The 19,999-nt window shown below is 45.0% G+C and overlaps 1 protein-coding gene across 1 annotated transcript in view; it reads left to right on the top strand.

The window, feature by feature from the left end:
• Nucleotides 1–19,999, top strand: part of LOC133004594 (protein NLRC3-like) — a 45,116-nt gene that overhangs the window by 22,667 nt on the left and 2,450 nt on the right. The window contains exon 2 of the mRNA XM_061074063.1: nucleotides 2,517–2,639. Coding sequence (XP_060930046.1) covers nucleotides 2,517–2,639 — 123 coding nt within the window. The remainder of the gene's footprint in view (nucleotides 1–2,516; nucleotides 2,640–19,999) is intronic.

Below are 19,999 nucleotides of genomic sequence, written 5' to 3'. Positions count from 1 at the left end.
AACTATGAACCAATTCATCTTCATGGGTATGAACTGGACTTTGAACTGGTTTCAAGAGAGAACTGGTTCCACAGGGAGGAGGAGGAGCCTGAGAACAGGGGGGAGGAAGAGCCTGGGAACAGGGAGCGGTCCGACTCCATTTTCACCTGGACGAGCAGAAGGAAGGACAGTGAGCAGGTGAGTGTGAACACAACTTTCTGAAAGTTTTCCTGTCTCACTCTCACATCTGCTGTTAACATCCGTCTGCTGATCACATGACTCTAAGTTTGTCAGTTCACACCTGGTGACAGACGTCATGTGATCGGATCCCAGAGACAGATGTGAACAGCAGGTCTGGATCAAAGAGCCTTCAAAGGACTAATTAACAGAGTTAACTCACAGTTTCACTTTTTATCTTCATCTGTTCATCAAGTGTTTAATAACACAACGTGTTTTCACCATCATACGTTACAGCAGTGGTCACCAACCAGTGGAGAGTCTTCACTGTGGATCCCAGTAAAGCTCTGGACTCACTGGCTGAGGCGTGAGGAGCATCGACCTGCAGAGCCAGGTACACACACACACACACACACACACACACACACACACGCACACGCACGCACGCACACAAACACACACACACACACACACACACACACACACACACACACACACACACACTCATAGAACTGAGTGGAGATACAGAGTGCTGCTTCAAGCTGCTGACTGATGTGCTCTCAGTGTTACTGTCTATAAAGTTCTGTAATTCATTTCCAGCCTTTATGACGTGAACATGATACTAGATGTTGAGTTTCCTTCTCTTAGTGGCCGGGGGTTGAAGGACACATGAACTTTTACAAGCTTGTATTCATTAACTTTAATGTAGTTGATTGGTTTGAGTGTAGATTAGGAAATGCTCAAGTTGCAAAAATACTTTGTTATTCAACGTTTGTTTATGGCTCTGCAGGTTTATTGGTGGATTCAAAAAGATATGACATGAAAAGGAACTTTATTATTGTACTTGTACACTAGTACACCTCCACACCCTTATTGACTGGTACCCTAAAACATATATTCATATGATTCATTTAATAATGTACTCTAATAATGTACTAATGGCTGAATAAATCAGAGAGAGAGAGAGAGAGAGAGAGAGAGAGAGAGAGAGAGAGAGAGAGAGAGAGAGAGAGAGAGAGAGAGAGACTCTTGTCCTTCCTGAGGTTTCTGATGTGATCACTGTATTTCCTTGTATATAAGAAGTCCTGTGTACTCAAATAAATACCAGTACTACAAACTATGAAGCCCTGCATCTATTTCACAATAAAAACATTTAAAAATAAATGAATTGATTCAGTCAACAGAAACACTGGAGTGCTTTTATTTGGAAATGGGTCGGCTACAGGAAGTGTTTAAATATTTGTGTTTGTGACGTTTTCAACAGATAAAGATTGAAACTGGTCTAAAGATCATTTGACTGTGTTCTGCTGTGAACTGAGCGCAGAACCAGAAGGAAATAGACCAGACCTTGAATATCTAGAAGAGCAGCGCGGCCTGAACCACAACTGAGCCGCAGCCGGCCCGGTGCAACATGGGCGCGGATAATTCAAAGCAAGTTGGACCCTCACACACAAAGTAAGAGACCTGCTACAAACATGTGAAGCTCCAAACTGAATCCTCACAGAATGAACCAGTGAATGATGTGTTCTGAATAAAAACATGTTTGTGTTTGCAGAGGTCAGGACCAGAGACTGAGAGCAGAGTCTCCAGGGTCCAGCTGTGTGTCTCTGACGAGTTACCGGTCCATGGAACCTCCTTTATTCTTCAGAAAACAACCTGGACCCTCACACACAAAGTAAGAGACCTGCTACTGTCAGCGTGGTCGTTTATCCTAAATATGAGATGATGAGCCGAACTCGGTTTTGTTCAATCAAGTATTTATTTAGAAAACAATGAAAGGTATGAGCAGCAAAACAACGGGCATCCATCTCACTGCCCGGAACGCTAGCAGCCCCGGACAGTCTCGAGTCGCATCAGAACACAAAACCCATCAGAACGCATCCAACAGCCGGCGTCTGTACGACTTTATAACAGTCCCTGGTTCCTCCTCGTGCGCAGGCGTAGTCCATCCTCTTTGCTTTGGAATAAGGAAGTGACAAGGAGCCACTCCCAAGGCCTTGACACAGCTGATGCTACGAGGGCCAAACTGTTGTTGTTGGAGAAAAGATATTATGTTCCTGCTATATCGGCTGTACGTTGTGTTTGTACAGACATTCGAAACAACTAAACCAAAACAACGAAACAACAATGTGACGCACATACATTCTAATTTTAAGATTAAACACTAGGAAGGAAAAGGTTATTATTAAATCATTTGTGTGCAGGCCATTATCTGGCCCAAACTGCCCCTAGAGTTCAGTCAGACCCACAGCTACATTTTCAAACCCTAACACTACAAACATGTGAAGCTCCAAACTGAATCCTCAGAGATTGAACCAGTGAATGATGTGTTCTGAATAAAAACATGTTTGTGTTTGCAGAGGTCAGGACCACAGACTGAGAGCAGAGTCTCCAGGGTCCAGCTGTCTGTCTCTGAAGAGTGACTGGTCCAAACAACGTCTTCCTCCACTCTTAAGTAATGAACCTGGACCCTCAAACACAGAGTAAGAGACTGTTTCTACTGTGACCTGCTCTGAAGAGGATCTAGTTTCCTCTAGTGTGGCCCCTGCATTAGGACACAGCTTCATTGAAGTTGGTGACTAATCTCTCAGAATCACTCAAAGAGCTCAGAACTCCACCAAGAACCAACACTCTCCTTATGAAACCACCTTGAAATCCACTAGAGACTCATTTTGATTTGGATCTGCACCAAATTCCACACACTGGTTAACATCAGTCCTCTGAACATGTCTGTGAAAGAGGAACCCCCCCCCCGATCTGGTCCACAGACCACACCCTTCCACCAAGTTTAGTGGTAATCTGTTGTTTTTTATAATCCCACTAACGAAGCAACCAACACACAAACAAACTGGGTGCAAACAAAACTTCCTTGACAGAAGTAATGACAACCTGTGACTGTGACATGTGAGTTATCAGGACATGTCTTCACAGGGAGAGGAAGAGGAGTCATGTCTCTGAGGAGGAGCAGTCGTCCTGCTGTGCTTCGTGTCAGGACGTCATGAAGGATCCAGTCTCCACCAGCTGTGGACACTGGTTCTGCAGACAGTGCATCACCTCATACTGGGACCAGTCTGGTTCTTCAGGAGACTCCTCCTGTCCCCAGTGTGGACAAAGATCCAGAACAGGAGCTGGAGGTCAGACAGCAGGTCAGAGCAGCACTGTACATGTGTCTGCTGATGTCTTCACTTCTGACAACAGCACATGTGGTTTTATTTTGTTCCTTCATACAGCATCAACATTTAACATCGTTAGTAAAGCACAAAGTTAAAAAGCTTTTATTTTCTGTAGTTTTTCTGTATCTGATGAAAACAATCAGCAGATTCTCAGATTCTCTGTCTCTGACATTGTTTCTTGTCTTTCAGCAGATCGTGGTCTGCAGGAGGTTTTAGATGAACATAAGCCCAGTCTGAGGAGGAGATGTGAACATGTGACTGAAGGAAGTGAGGAAACAGGAAGTAGAACCCTCCTCAACAGGATATACACTGAGCTCTACATCACAGAGGGACAGAGTGAAGAGGTTAATACTCAACATGAGGTGAGGCAGCTTGAGACGGCTTCCAAGAAGAAGATCCTCCACGACACTCCCATCAGGTGCCACGACATCTTTAAAGCCTCCACTGATCAGCAGAGACGCATCAGAGTCGTCCTGACCAACGGCGTCGCTGGCGTTGGAAAAACCTTCTCGGTGCAGAAGTTCACTCTGGACTGGGCAGAGGGTTTAGAGAACCAGGATGTGGGTCTGCTGACTGTGCTTTCGTTCAGGGAGCTGAACCTGGTGAAGGACCAGCAGCACAGTCTCCTCACGCTGCTCCGTGTTTTCCATCCAGCGTTACAGAAGCTCACGGCAGAGATGCTCGCTGTCTGTAAACCTTTGTTCATCTTTGACGGCCTGGATGAAAGCAGACCTTCATTGGACTTCAACCACAGGGAGCTTGTGTCTGAGGTCACACAGAGGTCATCAGTCAACGTGCTGCTGACAAACCTCATCCGTGGGAATCTGCTTCCCTCGGCTCTCGTCTGGATAACCTCCAGACCTGCGGCGGCCAATCAGATCCCTCCTGCATGTGTTGACAGGGTCACAGAAGTACGAGGCTTCACTGACACCCAGAAGGAGAAGTACTTCAGGAGGAGATTCAGTGATGAAGAGCTGTGCAGCAGAATCATCTCACACATCAAGACGTCCAGGAGCCTCCACATCATGTGTCAAATCCCAGTCTTCTGCTGGATCAGTGCTACAGTTCTGGAGCACATGTTGACCACAGACCAGAGAGGAGAGCTGCCCAAGACCCTGACTGACCTGTACTCACACTTCCTGCTGGTTCAGACAAAGAGGAAGAACATCAAGTACGGTAAGAAGAGGGCTGACAGGGACGTTCTCCTGAAGCTGGGGAGGCTGGCACTTAAACATCTGGAGGAAGGAAACATCATGTTCTACCAAGAAGACCTGGAGCGGTGTGGTCTTAATGTCACAGAGGCCTCGGTGTACTCAGGAGTTTGTACTGAGATCTTCAGAAGAGAGTCTGTGATCTTCCAGAAATCAGTCTACTGCTTTGTTCATCTGAGCGTTCAGGAGTTCCTGGCTGCAGTCTACATGTTCCACTGTTACACCGAGAGGAACACAGAAGAACTCAACAACTTCTTGGGAACATATGGGAACACAGACAGTACCTTCTCCCTGGATGACCTCCTGAAGAGAACCATGGAGAAATCCCTCCGGAGTACAAATGGTCATCTGGACCTGTTTGTTCGCTTCCTTCACGGCCTCAGTCTGGAGTCCAACCAGAGAGTCTTAGGAGACCTGCTGGGTCGGACAGAGAACAATCCAGAGATCATCCAGAGAGTCATCAACAACCTGAAGGAGATGGGGAGTGGTGGTTCTCCTGACAGAAGCATCAACATATTCCACTGTCTGACTGAGATGAACGACCACTCAGTTCATCAGCAGATGCAACAGTTCCTGACGTCAGAGAACAGATCAAAGGAGAAACTCTCTGAGATCCACTGCTCAGCTCTGGCCTACATGCTGCAGATGTCAGAGGAGGTTCTGGATGAGTTGGACTTGGAGAAGTTCAACACATCAGTCGAGGGTCGACTGAGACTGATCCCAGCTGTGAGGAACTGCAGGAAGGCTCGGTGAGTGTGTGTGTGTGTGTGTGTGTGTGTGTGTTTGTGTGTGTGTTTGTGTGTGGGGGGGTATGTTCATATGTGTGTGTGTGTGTGTATGTGTGTGTATGGGGGGGTGGGGGGGGGTGAGTGAGTGTGTGTCTGTTGTGTGTGTGGGTGGGGGTGTGTGTGTATGTATGTGTGTGTGTGTATGTGTGTGTGTGTGTGTGTGGGGGGGGTGAGTGAGTGTGTGTCTGTTGTGTGTGTGGGTGGGGGGGGAGGGTGTGTTGGGGGGTTGTGGGGGGGAGGGTGTTTGTGGGGTGGGGGGGAGGGGGGGTGAGTGAGTGTGTGTCTGTTGTGTGTGTGTGGGGTGGTGTGTGTGGGTGGGGGGGGTGGGGGTGTGTGTGGGGGGGAGGGTGTGTGCAGGGGGAGGGGTGTGTGTGGGGGGGGTGAGTGGGTGTGTGTGGGGTGGGGGGGGTGGGTGTGTGTGTGGGGGGGTGCATGTCCAGGTTCCATGTTGACTTCACAACAATATGAGGTCACTGTGACCATGAACATGTTCTGTGACCTTGACCTTTGACCTCTGACCACCTGAATCTCATGAGTTCCTCTGTTAGTCTGAATGAACATGTTGTGTGACCTTGACCTTTGACCTCTGACCACCTGAATCTCATGAGTTCCTCTGTTAGTCTGAATGAACATGTTGTGTGACCTTGACCTTTGACCTCTGACCTGAATCTCATGAGTTCCTCTGTTAGTCTGAATGAAGCTTGAACCAAATCTGAAAGGATTCTCTTGAGGAGTTTTTAACAAAGAGGGGATTTACCAGGGTGAGGGTCACATGATCACGTTTTGTATGAATGTTGTGTTGTATGATTTAATTTTCACAGTTTTGATATTTTCTTTAATTACAGACTCGTTGGTTGGGACCTCTCAAAGACTCACTATGAAGTCGTGGTCTCAGCTCTGAAGTCAGACCCCTCACATCTGAGAGAACTGGATCTGAGGTTCAACCCCCTGTTTGATTCAGGAGTGAAGCTGCTGTGTTCTGGACTGGAGAGTCCAAACTGTCGACTGGAGACTCTGAGGTCCTTAAATCCTTCTTCACTTTTCAGACTTTCTTTCTTATTGGGTCATTATTTATTTAACTTGTCTCAGTTCTGCTCTGCTCACTGTCCCTCAGTCATCTGTCCCTCACCCAGCCTGTCAGTCACGTCCACCTCATCAACTCCATTCACCTGCACTCACCTGCTCCTGATCACTGAGAAAGTGTCAGTAAATAACATGTGGACTGAGGCCGAGCACTCGTCCTCCTCAGGTTTTCAAAATAAGACACATTCTTATTGAAACACGTTGGACAGTTGATAAGTATAGAAACAAACAGGAAGTGACATCAGGAGCCGTCCCTACTTTAAACAGTGTTTAATTACACAAACCTGCTCAGTGACCAACACACAGAGAAGAAGCTGATGAATGAAACAATGGTCCAACATGTCTGATCTGATATTTATCTTCAGGTCACAGACTGGACTGAGGTCAGCAGCATGTTGAGAGTCTGTGTTGACATGATGACGATCCACAACAACAGGAGGACACATTCTAATATTCATATTTCTTTATCCAGGTTGTGGAACTGCAGACTATCAGAGTTCAGCTGTTCTTCTCTGGCTTCAGCTCTGAGGTCAAACCCCTCTCATCTGAGAGAACTGGATCTAGGTGGAAACGACCTGCAGGACTCAGCAGTGAAGGAGCTGCTTGATCTACAGCAGAGTCCAACCTGTCGACTGGAGACTCTGAGGTCAGTAGATGGGTGGAGTCAGTCCACGCTGCTTTCATCAGTATTTTACTAAACACAGTCAGTATCACAGATCCAGGGTCTGTGCTACCAAGCAGGATTTGTGGTTATCAGGTTAACTTCAGGTTTAGTTTTTTCAGTCCTACGAAGCTCGTCCACTTCTTAACGAGGTAAATCACCATGGTAACTTCTGATGAGCGGCTAACCTGCTCCAGGTTAAGTTGGAGATCAACCCGTATAGAAGCTCCGCCCACTGACCACAGTGACTCTCCACTGTTGTGTGGTGCACACTCTCCTTAAAGGGACGGATAAGAGAAGTTTAAATCAACGTCTGGTTGGTTCAGTTGATCTCTAACTCACCCAGAACATCTCAATGTCTCCAGACTCATCCTGTCCCCAAAACACCAGAGGACCTCAGTCAGCTTCCTGGAGACAGGTTCATGTGTGTGTCCTCAGAGACAGTGAGACAGTGTGTGTCCTCAGAGACAGTGAGACAGTGTGTGTCCTCAGAGACAGTGAGACAGTGTGTGTCCTCAGAGACAGTGTGTGTCCTCAGAGACAGTGAGACAGTGAGTGTCCTCAGAGACAGTGTGTGTCCTCAGAGACAGTGAGTCAGTGTGTGTCCTCAGAGACAGTGTGTGTCCTCAGAGACACTGAGTTAGTGTGTGTCCTCAGAGACAGTGTGTGTCCTCAGAGACAGTGAGACAGTGAGTGTCCTCAGAGACGGTGAGACAGTGTGTGTCCTCAGAGACAGTGAGACAGTGTGTGTCCTCAGAGACAGTGAGACAGTGTGTGTCCTCAGATACAGTGAGACAGTGTGTGTCCTCAGAGACAGTGAGACAGTGAGTGTCCTCAGAGACAGTGTGTGTCCTCAGAGACAGTGAGTCAGTGTGTGTCCTCAGAGACAGTGTGTGTCCTCAGAGACACTGAGTCAGTGTGTGTCCTCAGAGACAATGTGTGTCCTCAGAGACAGTGAGACAGTGTGTGTCCTCAGAGACAGTGAGACAGTGTGTGTCCTCAGATACAGTGAGACAGTGTGTGTCCTCAGAGACAGTGTGTGTCCTCAGAGACAGTGAGACAGTGTGTGTCCTCAGAGACAATGAGTCAGTGTGTGTCCTCAGAGACAGTGAGACAGTGTGTGTCCTCAGAGACAGTGAGACATTGTGTGTCCTCAGAGTCAGTGTGTGTCCTCAGAGACAGTGAGACAGTGTGTGTCCTCAGAGTCAGTGAGACAGTGTGTGTCCTCAGAGACAGTGAGTCAGTGTGTGTCCTCAGAGACAGTGAGACAGTGTGTGTCCTCAGAGACAGTGAGACAGTGTATGTCCTCAGAGACAGTGAGACAGTGTGTGTCCTCAGAGACAGTGAGACAGTGTGGGTCCTCAGAGACAGTGAGTCAGTGTGTGTCCTCAGAGACAGTGTGTGTCCTCAGAGACAGTGAGACAGTGTGTGTCCTCAGAGACAGTGAGACAATGTGTTTCTTCTTGTCTTCCACTCGTCTTGTTAGTAAACAACAGATTCAGATCTGATCAGAACTGATCAGGTGGATCTTTGTCACAGCTCTGAGATCAGTGGGACTGAAGCCTCTCCTCATCACCATGGTAACCAGGAGCTCTTTATACAGAGCAGAACCTCTGCTGAGGTCCATCCGACTGAAGTCCCTGCTGCTCTTTCTACTGGATGAGCTGCATCACTGACTCACAGCTGATGAAGTGAGTCTCTGGGACACTGATGTCTTCTTCTCTCAACAGCTGGGAGTCTTAGTGGAGCTGAGTGTGAAGAGGACAGTGTGTGTGGACGGAGGCTGAGCTGTGTCCTGAGGATCCAGAGGCTGAAGCAGCAGCAGCTTGTGTGTAGTCTCCAATCTACACAACCCCTAATCTGCATGTGTTTGTGAGATGAAGCCGGAGACCTGGAGAAAACACGTGGAGAACATGCAGACTCCACACAGGAAGACCCATCTGAACCGGATTCAAACCAGCAACCTTCCTGCCCCGATTGTGTTTATTCACATGAAGAATGTGTTTATTGAAATGACACAACACAAGCAGAATATATAAACCCTCTATGAAGAGTCACATACAGTGTGTTTAAGTTTGTCTTTATTATTGTCCACCTTTGTCCCTCAGTATGTCTCCATGTGTGTAGAACCACATTCTGTGTAGATGTTTGTTTATGATCTTAAAGTTCCTGGATTCACGTCACAAATTGATTTAGTTCAACACAAAGTTAAACACATTGAAATCACTTTGAGTTTAAAATCAGAGTTTTGTCTTTGACACAAAAGATCAAAACTCTGGACTTAAAAATGGGACGTTTTCATTTCTGCATCAGGTGCAGAGCGGTGGTGGCTTTTCTACTTTTGACCCACAGGTGGCGCTGCAGTATAACAGCAGCACATCCCAGTCAAAGCCTTTTAGCATGCTGGGAAATAATTGATGATGGGAGGTTCGCAGCAGAGACAAGGGACAGAACGTGTCTGACTTTAAATGTTCACGTCTCTCCGTCGTGTTGACTGTCGACATTAAATGAACCTTCTAATATAATTTGACAATCAGCTCTAAATAAAAGCTTTTGATGTAAACCTGTCTCATGTAACTTGTGTTGGTCTCTCACAAGCTCTCAAGGCTCATTGAACCCAACACACAATGAAACATGTTCTTATGATCCACGTGCACATTTTAATTACTCATCCGTCTTTCACACGTTTTCTTTGCTCTTCGTTATTATATAAATATCATAAAGAAAAGTGAAGGTGTGCAAATACAACAGATGTGAACAGCCTCCATGTTTTCAACTCTGACTTCAGAGCTCATCAACACAATAACTTCACAAAATCATTGAGGCCAAATGTATTAATTAACGCATTTCCGGTTTCATGCCCAACAATACCGGCAGAAACCACCGAAGATTTAGAAGAATGAATATGGACCAAATAGAAGAGCGTTTGGCAGAAGAGATCTGACAGTATGACCACTTGTATAACCCGTCACTGACTGGAGGATTTGTCCTATGAGGAGCAGCGGTGGCGACGTAAATAAACAGTCGTCGACGACTGCCACACACAAAGAAGGCGTCTCTAAGGTCGTCTTTGACAGAAAACGTTACTCCACCTAGTGGTCTGGAGGTGAATTGCTTTGCAAACCCTGGAGAAGCATAAATTAAAACAAGTCCTTTTGCACAGCTGCTTGAAAAGCTGCAGCCGCAGTTGCAGAAGCATGCGTCGGCCTTAACGTATTGACATTCAAGGACGTACGTTTAGCTTTTTGTCAAATGATATTTAACAATAACAACAATATTAATAATAATAATGCAGTTGTACGTTTAAACCATCAATTTACAAATAAATGCCTTTTTTAATTACTATTATTATTATTCAAATTATTATTTTTTGAAACTTTAAATGACTGGATGTTGTCATGATTCAATATTTTAGCTGGTGTGTGGGTCTGACTGAACTCTTTGCAATAAAGAAAGGAGGGGGGGAAAGCATGATTGTCCGATCTGGTATAAGTGAGCAGAATGTTCTTTAAATATCAGAAGTAAATGTACAAAATGAGTTTTACTGTTACTTCTGCCAAGGAGCTGATGACTCGTGTTTTTGTTTTGAGGATAATTCAGTGATTTAATGAAATATTACAGGACTGTGAGTGAACTGGTGCAGATCCAAATAAAGATCCACATCTAGTGAATTTAAAAGTCTGTTAATCTGAATAATTCTTCCACCTCTGATGAGTTTCTCCTCCTGTGTTCATGTTTTATATACTTTTAACCAGATGAACATCCGTCCTGCAGGACACACGTTATTCAACACATCCACTGTGTTCACACCTGGAAACACCGGAGAACTTCAACGTATGATCAGAGACAAGAAAAATAAGAAATCAGCAAAGTGCAGGATCTTTATTTGATATAATGTGAAGTGCTGCGGCACAAAATGGCAGCAGAGCGATAAATCCATAAGGCTTCTTCTGAACTAAACCAAACTGCTGAGTGTCTCCATCGTTCACGAGGAGAAACACCTGCAGATGATAAACCATAGAGTTTATAAATAGATGAACCAGTTTCGTGTCCTTAACGTTCACCGACAATCCGCCTGTGTTCGTAAAACTCACTTCCACCTACAGAAAAAGACAAAATAAAACAGCAGAGTGTGCAAATCCATCTGTGGAACCCCCCGACTCTGACCCGAGAAGCCGGGACCTTCGACCTTTGACCCCTGAGTGTGACCTGCGATCAGGGGAGGACGTGGCGAACAGCAGGAAGTGCTACACAATTCAGAAACCTTCAAAAATAAGAAACTAAAATAAGGAATAACTGGATTTTACTGCAATAATTATAATATTTAAACTCGTATTATTATCTTTAAACTCTAATCGTATTTCTATTCAATATACCAAATAATAATAGAAGTATGATATGTACTTTATATTACATCTGGGTGTACAACAGTACTTATTCAAAACATCAATCTCTGTTAAACCCACAGTAACCGTGTGTTCTACAGATCAGGCTTTCAGGCGCCGCAGGTTTCCCCCCCGATGTGATGTCACACGTCTGAGACACCTGATCCAGGTCCGAGGCCGGGTCAGGTGATCTGCCGCCTGGTGGTGGTTGTTCAACGGTGCAGAAGACACTAAAGAGCCTGTGACTCTGCCATGTGTGAGGACTCCTCAGATCTCCAGGGTTATGTCTCCCTCTAGGGGCCTGAGTGTTCCTGTGAAGCCTGATGATTTGAGTCCTGATGATTTGAGTCCTGATGATTCGAGTCCTGATGATTTGAGTCCTGATGATTCGAGTCCTGATGATTTGAGTCCTGATGATTTGAGTCCTGATGATTTGAGTCCTCGCCGCCGTGGAAGCGCTCGTGGTCGGATTCTGCAACGACGCTGCAGCTTCTTTGGCTTCGCAAAAATGTTTGACTCTCAGGTTTCGAGTCAGCAGATTAGAGTCTACATACAGGTCCATGCTGCATGTGTACGAGTGTGTGTGTCAGTGTGTGTGTGTGTGTGTGTCAGTGTATGGGTGGGGGGAGGAGTCTTATGATGCCCAGTGAACCTGAGATCCTGCCTTGGAGTGCCGTCTGGCCTCCATGATGGAGAAGGCCTCCTGCTCCTCGCTCATCTCCTTCAGCCTCTTCTCCTCCAGGAAGGAGACCAGCGAGTCCCTCATGTCCACCACCTCGATCATCTGCTGCAGGACCCGCTCCTCCTCCACCTCCTGCTCCTGCGTCTTGTCTGCCGGACAAACACAAGGACACACACTTTGAAGCAGCTATGACCAACATATCTATAATAATACATGATGTTAAAACAATAGGAAGGGTGTCTCCTGAATCTGAAGCTCCCCTCAGCCTCACTCAACTGTATCACTTCTACATGTGTTTGTGTTTTTGTTATTTATCAGGATTACTGACAATCTGCTGCACAGAGAGTGAGAGTGAAGCAGGTGGAAGGAGGTGATACGGGTCAGGAAACAACCGATTAAATGCTGGTGATGATCCAGGAGGTTTTTTCCTCTTATCGTTATGTCGTGACAACTCAGAGAATCAATCAACGGACATATTTATCTATGAGTTTGTTCAGTTAGATGCAGCTTGATTGAATTTAAGGAGCCAATATGAGGATAAACCAGTGAGTTAATCAAATCAAGTTGTGTTTTTTCAGTTCCTCCACTGAGGTTTGGAACTTGATTTAATCACAATGAGGGAGTTCTGTACGTGAGAGACAGTAACTTGGAAACACTGACTGGGTTTGGACTCAGAAGCTTCACATTAACTTTACAATTAAGGATTTTATGACCCACAAGGATCTGAATAACACACACGAGCGTCTGAATAATGTTTGAAGACGGACTTGCAAAATGTGAACCTGACAAAATATAAATAGAATCGAGGAAATGAACAATCATCACAACGTTTAGGCTTCAAACATCCCATAATACAGCACTCTCTGCAGGAGCCAGTGTTACTCAGTACTCGCTCGTTAAGAAAGGAATGTCTGATGTTGGTAATGAAATGGTTCTTGTATATTACGCCCTGGACAAAGATGATGTTATGTTCAGTGATGTTAACGTGAACAATGACAGTATTCAGCTCTGTAGCTGCAGCAGAATCAAAAGCTCTCTTCAACAGTCGTTAACAACTCGTGTTTTCATGAGCGCACAGAAAACCACACACACCATTCAGCTCCATGAACTTCCTGAGCTTCTTGAGTGTTCCCCAGTGTTGACGAGACAGGAGTTGACAGTGCAGCAACTGTTTACAAGTGAGTCACTCACGCCACCATGAGGTCAGACTCCTCAGAAACCAACGCGTTCTTCTCGTGGACGAGTTGGATCCAATGCTCGATCATGTCGGGGGAGCCGCTGCTGCCTGGAGGAGGAGGAAACACACAGTTCTGTCTTCAGTGTGTTTAACAGAAGCCAAAGTGCTTTCATACATGTGACTGAAATGATGCAGGAGGCTTTAAAATGTGACACAGCTTCTATAAACTACAGTAGTTGATGTCTTCTGGCTGAAGGAAACACAACTTCTGGTTAAAATCTGTTTAAACTGTTCGGCTCATAAAAGAAAACGTTTTAAAAGTCCCTTAAAAAGAAATAAACAAGGCCCTTTATCATATGAGGAATTAGAAATCCTGAATGTTTGGTTACGTGTGGTTCTTACTGGCCTCTCCTCTCAGAGTTACAGCACGTCTGTATAAATATGCAACATGTATGATATGTTGTACATGTATGTGTGTGAATGTAAACATATGTGCACGGTCACAACTTGATAGCAAATGTAAAAATGTGAGAATAAAGTATTCTCAAATAAAAATGTTTACTGCAGCTCGTTCATCATCACCGAAGAGGAAGAGGAGGAGGAGGAGCAGAGACTCGTACCTGCAACAGGTCGAGCAGGAGAAAAACCTGAACTGCCAGAGAGCGGAGGCACTTGTTGAGCATTAAAGCAAAAGTCATGAAATCTGTGGATAACAACTGGAGGGAAAAGCTGTTGTTGTTTCTGCTCCTGCATGAATCCACATGTAAACAATGTAAAACCTGATATCTACATATTAAAGCCTGATTCTAACTCAGTCTCTCTCCACTCTCTGATGAGCTCTGATGTCTCTGATGCTCTCACATCATCACAGAGGATCAACCACATTCTCATGGAGATTAAAGCACAAACAACATGATGCAGCGTCACAACCTGAGGCACTGATCCAGATTTCAATGCAGAGACTTTAACAGTAACTCCTCCTGTTCTTCACCCCCCTCATATCTACAGGTAAATGCACAGAGGATAATGTATAATAATAAAAACAACACCTCTCGTGCCACAAGTCGGCTGCAGCATCAGATTTCACTCTGCGGCAAAAACCTGTGGCTGGTCAGAGATTCAGCTCAGACTGGAAACCACTCAGCCAACGTCTCTGAACACAAGCAGGAATCACAACATTCTCCTCAGAATACAAATGAAGCAGCTCTGGTGCTCGGCAGGAGTAGAAGAAAAAAACACACAAATCCTCAAAAGATGCAACTCTGCAAACGGTTGTAGTTTCTCCAGATACAGGTGGTTCCTCTGAGGGAGCAGATGCTGCTTCACTGATGGGATGTGATGGATGTGCTGGGACTCACCTGGACTCTGTGCACTGCTGCAGGAGCTCGGCTTCTCTGACTCTCCTGTGCAAAGCTCGTCCTGGTCTGCACGGATTAATGCGTCTGGGACTCGACTAACACCTGTGGTCAGGTCGGAGATTACATCCATGGAGAGGTGGGGGGGTGGGGGGGGCAGACACACACTCTCACAGGTGGAGAGGATCCAGCTCAGGCTGCTGCTGCTGCTGCATCGCTCCTCTCTGCTCACAAGCTGCAGGTTTATGAGGAGAAAGTGAAGTGAAGCAGGAGGAGCGACTCCTCCACAGGAACCTGAACCTCCACGAGCCGGTGCGTGCACGTGTACGCGCCCAGCAGACTGAGCATAAACTCCCCCCCCCCCCCGACCCTGTGAAGAACATCAGCAGTCAGACTTTCTCATCGTGTTGTCATGGTTACAGGTTCAACGGGTTGTCATGGTCATTTCCCATTTGTGGTGTAATTTTCTTTTGAGAACCAGAACGTGATGAAGTCTTTTCTCCAATCAGGAGAGCAATCACAGTGATTACAGGGATACGGCTTTTACTGGATCTATCGGTCAATGGTCCAAAATTACAAATTACAAAAAACAAATGCAGTTCTATACACATAGGATTAACTATTAACATGTTATTAGTCAGAGATATTATGAGGCTTGTCCTGTATGACACCCTCTTCTTTACCAGCTACGGTCACTCAATTCAAATTCTACTATTGAAATTTGTTTGGTCACATGAGTTTGTGGCACTGACAGAAATAAACGCTGTTTTTCTATAAAATTCGCCGCTGATTGGACAGATGCATTGTCCACGTGTTTTGTGTTTAGTTGTTTTTCTTTTGTTCACCTATTTGCTGTTGTGTTGTCGCATCAGAGTCACTGTACATCACACAGGTGTTTAACACCAACGCAAGAAACTGCTTGAAGATTTGTAGAATTCGATCAATGACAGAAAACAAAATTGATAAAATTGTTCATCACGGTCTATTAAATTGGGATATGATTATTGGGATTCACACAGAATCAGTTGAGAAACTCTTAAAAGATCAAATAACCTGACGCACAACTTTCCTTCAACTTCTGTAAATGGACTGAACTGCGTCTGTATTGAAACACAAACACACTCTGTCAATTTATTTTTTGTAAACAAACAGAAAAACAAAACCTCCTCGATGGAGTTAAGAAAGTAGCAACAACACAACGTAATTATATTCCACTACAAGGTGAATAATTCATAAGTGATGTTACTGACGGTTCCACTCACTCCTTCTTCAGCTCCTCCCCCATCAGAGCTGCCTGGAGGAACATATACATATACTGTATATCTATATACTGCAGAAATACATATATACATACATTCCCAGAATTCTCTACAGCAGCATCACAGTTGATCTGTGCGACTTAATAACTTTCCATCAGGAAGAAAAGAGACGACAAGAAAACACAGGAAGAAACAGGATTGTGTTAGTTTTAGTTTGGTCAGAAGTAAAAGGTCAGAGGTTACGAGTCAGGACTGACATCAGTGATGGCCTTCTTTGCTTTCTCATCAGAGCTGCGTCTCTCCTGTATGGCCTCCTCCACCTCTCCTGTCAGCACAGACAGGTCGGCCTCCATCTTCTTCTTGTGGTTCATCAGACCTGAGTTCTACAAGGAACAGGAAGCCGACATGGAATCAGTCACCGATCGATCGATCTGTGAGTTAATCAGAGAGTTTATCGACGATCAGCCGGTTCCCAATGAATCTCACCTGTGTGTAGAGCATGTTCACTCTCTCTACGACCTCCAGAGCGGATTGCTCCTTTAAGGCCGACTGGTTTCTACCTTGGCTCTGGACAGCTGCTCCACGTTGGAGGCCAGGTCATCGGCCTCCAGTCTGAACTCCGTCTTCTCCTTCTCCAGTTTCTGTTTGCTTCTCTGCAGATTGTCGATCTGCCGTGTTCCGCCACCGTGTCCGAGTTCCCTGGACTCATTGGCACACATTGATGAGAATTAAACATATTTCCTCAAGTAGGACTTCTTAGGACTTTAAGTATGTTGTTCTGGACACCTCATAGAAATGATCTATGCTGAAAAATACACAATCACAAATACAATGAGCACGAGACAACTTGTGTAGGAGGAATAAGTCCGGATCTTTTCTGAATTTGTAGACTTCATTTGTATTAGTCTCATGTTTATTAGATATTAAAAAGTGAAAACATAATCACAAGAGTTTAGAACAGAATGTCTGATCACACGTGGTTCCTCTGCTCCATGTTGATATGAGACGTTTGTGGTTTGTCTCTGTGAAGCTGTCACTTCAGTTTAATCCTCACTGTTGGCTCGGTGACGTCTTCCCGCTGGTTGTTGCTCGTGCTGACGTCACACAGCAGGAACCTTCTCACGTGTCTCCTGAGGAGCTGGCTCGCAGTCCGGAGTCCAGGGGCTGACGAAGCAGGATCTGGGCAGTGACGTAGGAGGGGAAGCGTCTGGTGGAGTAGTTCTGGGGCAGCAGGTGGAGCAGACTGTGTTCAAACATGGCTCTCACATAAACCATCATGCAAACCCAATAATATCCATCTCAAACACACACCTACACGTGTACAGGTCCTGAAGGTCTCTTCACACTGACTCAATCTGGTGAATCAAATGACACCTGCTTGATGGAGGAGACAAGAAGTCATTACTGCTGCAGAACAAATCCTGTTGTTAGATATTATCTGCACGTGCATTTAAAAAGGGTTCCAGCATTATAGACAACGTGATAATAACACACTGCTCTGATACAGTGGGATAACATTAACAACTGCCCCCCCCCCACACACAACGGTCAAATGATGCATCACAATGCAGCTGTATTTCTCTAGATCTATAAACCAACACTGTGACTGGATGTGTTTGACTCCAGAGTTTCTGAGGCTCATTTAAACATCATGATGAATCACATTGTACGGCTCAGTCCCAGGAGACGCTCCCAGTCAGGACTCAGTGTGAAAGATCTGGATTCATGATCCCACACCGTCCATTAGTAACTAAATACATGATCCTAAGTTTATTATCAATATCATAACCATCACAATAAAACCTGAACTATGAACCAGTTCATCTTCATGGGTATGAACTGGACTTTGAACTGGTTTCAAGAGTGAACTGGTTCCACAGGGAGGAGGAGGAGCCTGAGAACAGGGAGCGGTCAGACTCCATTTTCACCTGGACGAGCAGAAGGAAGGAAAGTGAGCAGGTGAGTGTGAACACAACTTTCTGAAAGTTTTACTGTCTCACTCTCACACCTGCTGTTAACATCCGTCTGCTGATCACATGACTCTAAGTTTGTCAGTTCACACCTGGTGACAGACGTCATGTGATCGGATCCCAGAGACAGATGTGAACAGCAGGTCTGGATCAAAGAGCCTTCAAAGGACTAATTAACAGAGTTAACTCACAGCTTCACTTTTTATCTTCATCTGTTCATCAAGTTTTAATAACACAACGTGTTTTCACAATCATACGTTACAGCAGTGGTCACCAACCAGTGGAGAGTCTTCACTGTGGATCCCAGTAAAGCTCTGAGCCAGATACACACACGCACGCACACACACAGACACACACTCACACACAGAGTCATGTGATTTCCAGTAACTGCCGAGCGGAGGAGGAGTCTCCAGTGAAAGTGAAAGTGTTCAGACTCGTTCTAACTACGAGGAGCAGACGTGAAGTCTGAGGCTGGTGAGTGTTCAGCAACATTTATATTATTCATTGTGTTTAATAACAGAACGTGTTTTCACAATAATACGTTACAGCAGTGGTCACCAACCAGTGGAGAGTCTTCACTGTGGATCCTAGTAAAGCTCTGGACTCACTGGCTGAGGTGTGAGTACACACACACACACACACACACACACACACACACACTCATAGAACTGAGTGGAGATACAGAGTGCTGCTTCAAGCTGCTGACTGATGTGCTCTCAGTGTTACTGTCTATTAAGTTCTGTAATTCATTTCCAGCCTTTATGACGTGAACATGATACTAGATGTTGAGTTTCCTTCTCTTAGTGGCCGGGGGTTGAAGGACACATGAACTTTTACAAGCTTGTATTAATTAACTTTAATGAAGTTGATTGGTTTGAGTGTAGATCAGGAAATGCTCAAGTTGCAAAAATACTTCGTTATTCAACGTTTGTTTATGGCTCTGCAGGTTTATTGGTGGATTTAAAAAGATATGACATGAAAAGGAACTTTATTATTGTACTTGTACAATAGTACACCTCCATACCCTTATTGACTGGTACCCTAAAACATATATTCATATGATTAATTTAATAATGTACTCTAATAATGTACTAATGGCTGAATAAATCAGGTGATTGATTGAAATATCCCAAAATAATTGAGGCTTCCTGAGGTCACATGAGAAGAGAGAGACAATGTAAAGTCTGAGAGAGAGAGAGAGAGAGAGAGAGAGAGAGAGAGAGAGAGAGAGAGAGAGAGAGAGAGAGAGAGAGACTCTTATCCTTCCTGAGGTTTCTGATGTGATCACTGTATTTCCTTGTATATAAGAAGTCCTGTGTACTCAAATAAATACCAGTTCTACAAACTATGAAGCCCTGCATCTATTTCACAATAAAAACATTTAAAAATATATGAATTGATTCAGTCGACAGAAACGCTGGAGTGCTTTTATTTTGAAATGGGTCGGCTACAGGAAGTGTTTAAATATTTGTGTTTGTGACGTTTTCAACAGATAAAGATTGAAACTGGTCTAAAGATCATTTCACTGTGTTCTGCTTTAAACTGAGCGCAGAATGAGAAGGAAATACACCAGACCTTGAATATCTAGAAGAGCAGCGCGGCCTGAACCACAACTGAGCCGCAGCCAGCCCGGTGCAACATGGACGAGGACACTTCAGAGCAAGTTGGACCCTCACACACAAAGTAAGAGACCTGCTACAAACATGTGAAGCTCCAAACTGAATCCTCAGAGAATAAACCAGTGAATGATGTGTTCTGAATAAAAACATGTTTGTGTTTGCAGAGGTCAGGACCACAGACTGAGAGCAGAGTCTCCAGGTTCCAGCTGTCTGTCTCTGAAGAGTGACCATTCCATGCATCTTCCTCCACTCTTCAGTAAAGAACCTGGACCCTCACACACAGAGTAAGAGACTGTTTCTACTGGGACCTGCTCTGAAGAGGATCTAGTTTCCTCTCATTAGGACACAGCTTCATTGAAGTTGGTGACTAATCTCTCAGAATCACTCAAAGAGCTCAGACCTCCACCAAGAACCAACACGCTCCTTATGAAACCACCTTGAAATCCACTAGAGACTGATTTTGATTTGGATCTGCACCAA

This window comes from Limanda limanda, chromosome 7, assembly GCF_963576545.1.
Source record: "Limanda limanda chromosome 7, fLimLim1.1, whole genome shotgun sequence".
In the NCBI taxonomy this organism is placed as follows: domain Eukaryota; kingdom Metazoa; phylum Chordata; class Actinopteri; order Pleuronectiformes; family Pleuronectidae; genus Limanda; species Limanda limanda.
The sequence above is the reverse complement of the archived record's forward strand: the minus strand, read 5'-3'. Positions and strand labels throughout refer to the sequence as shown.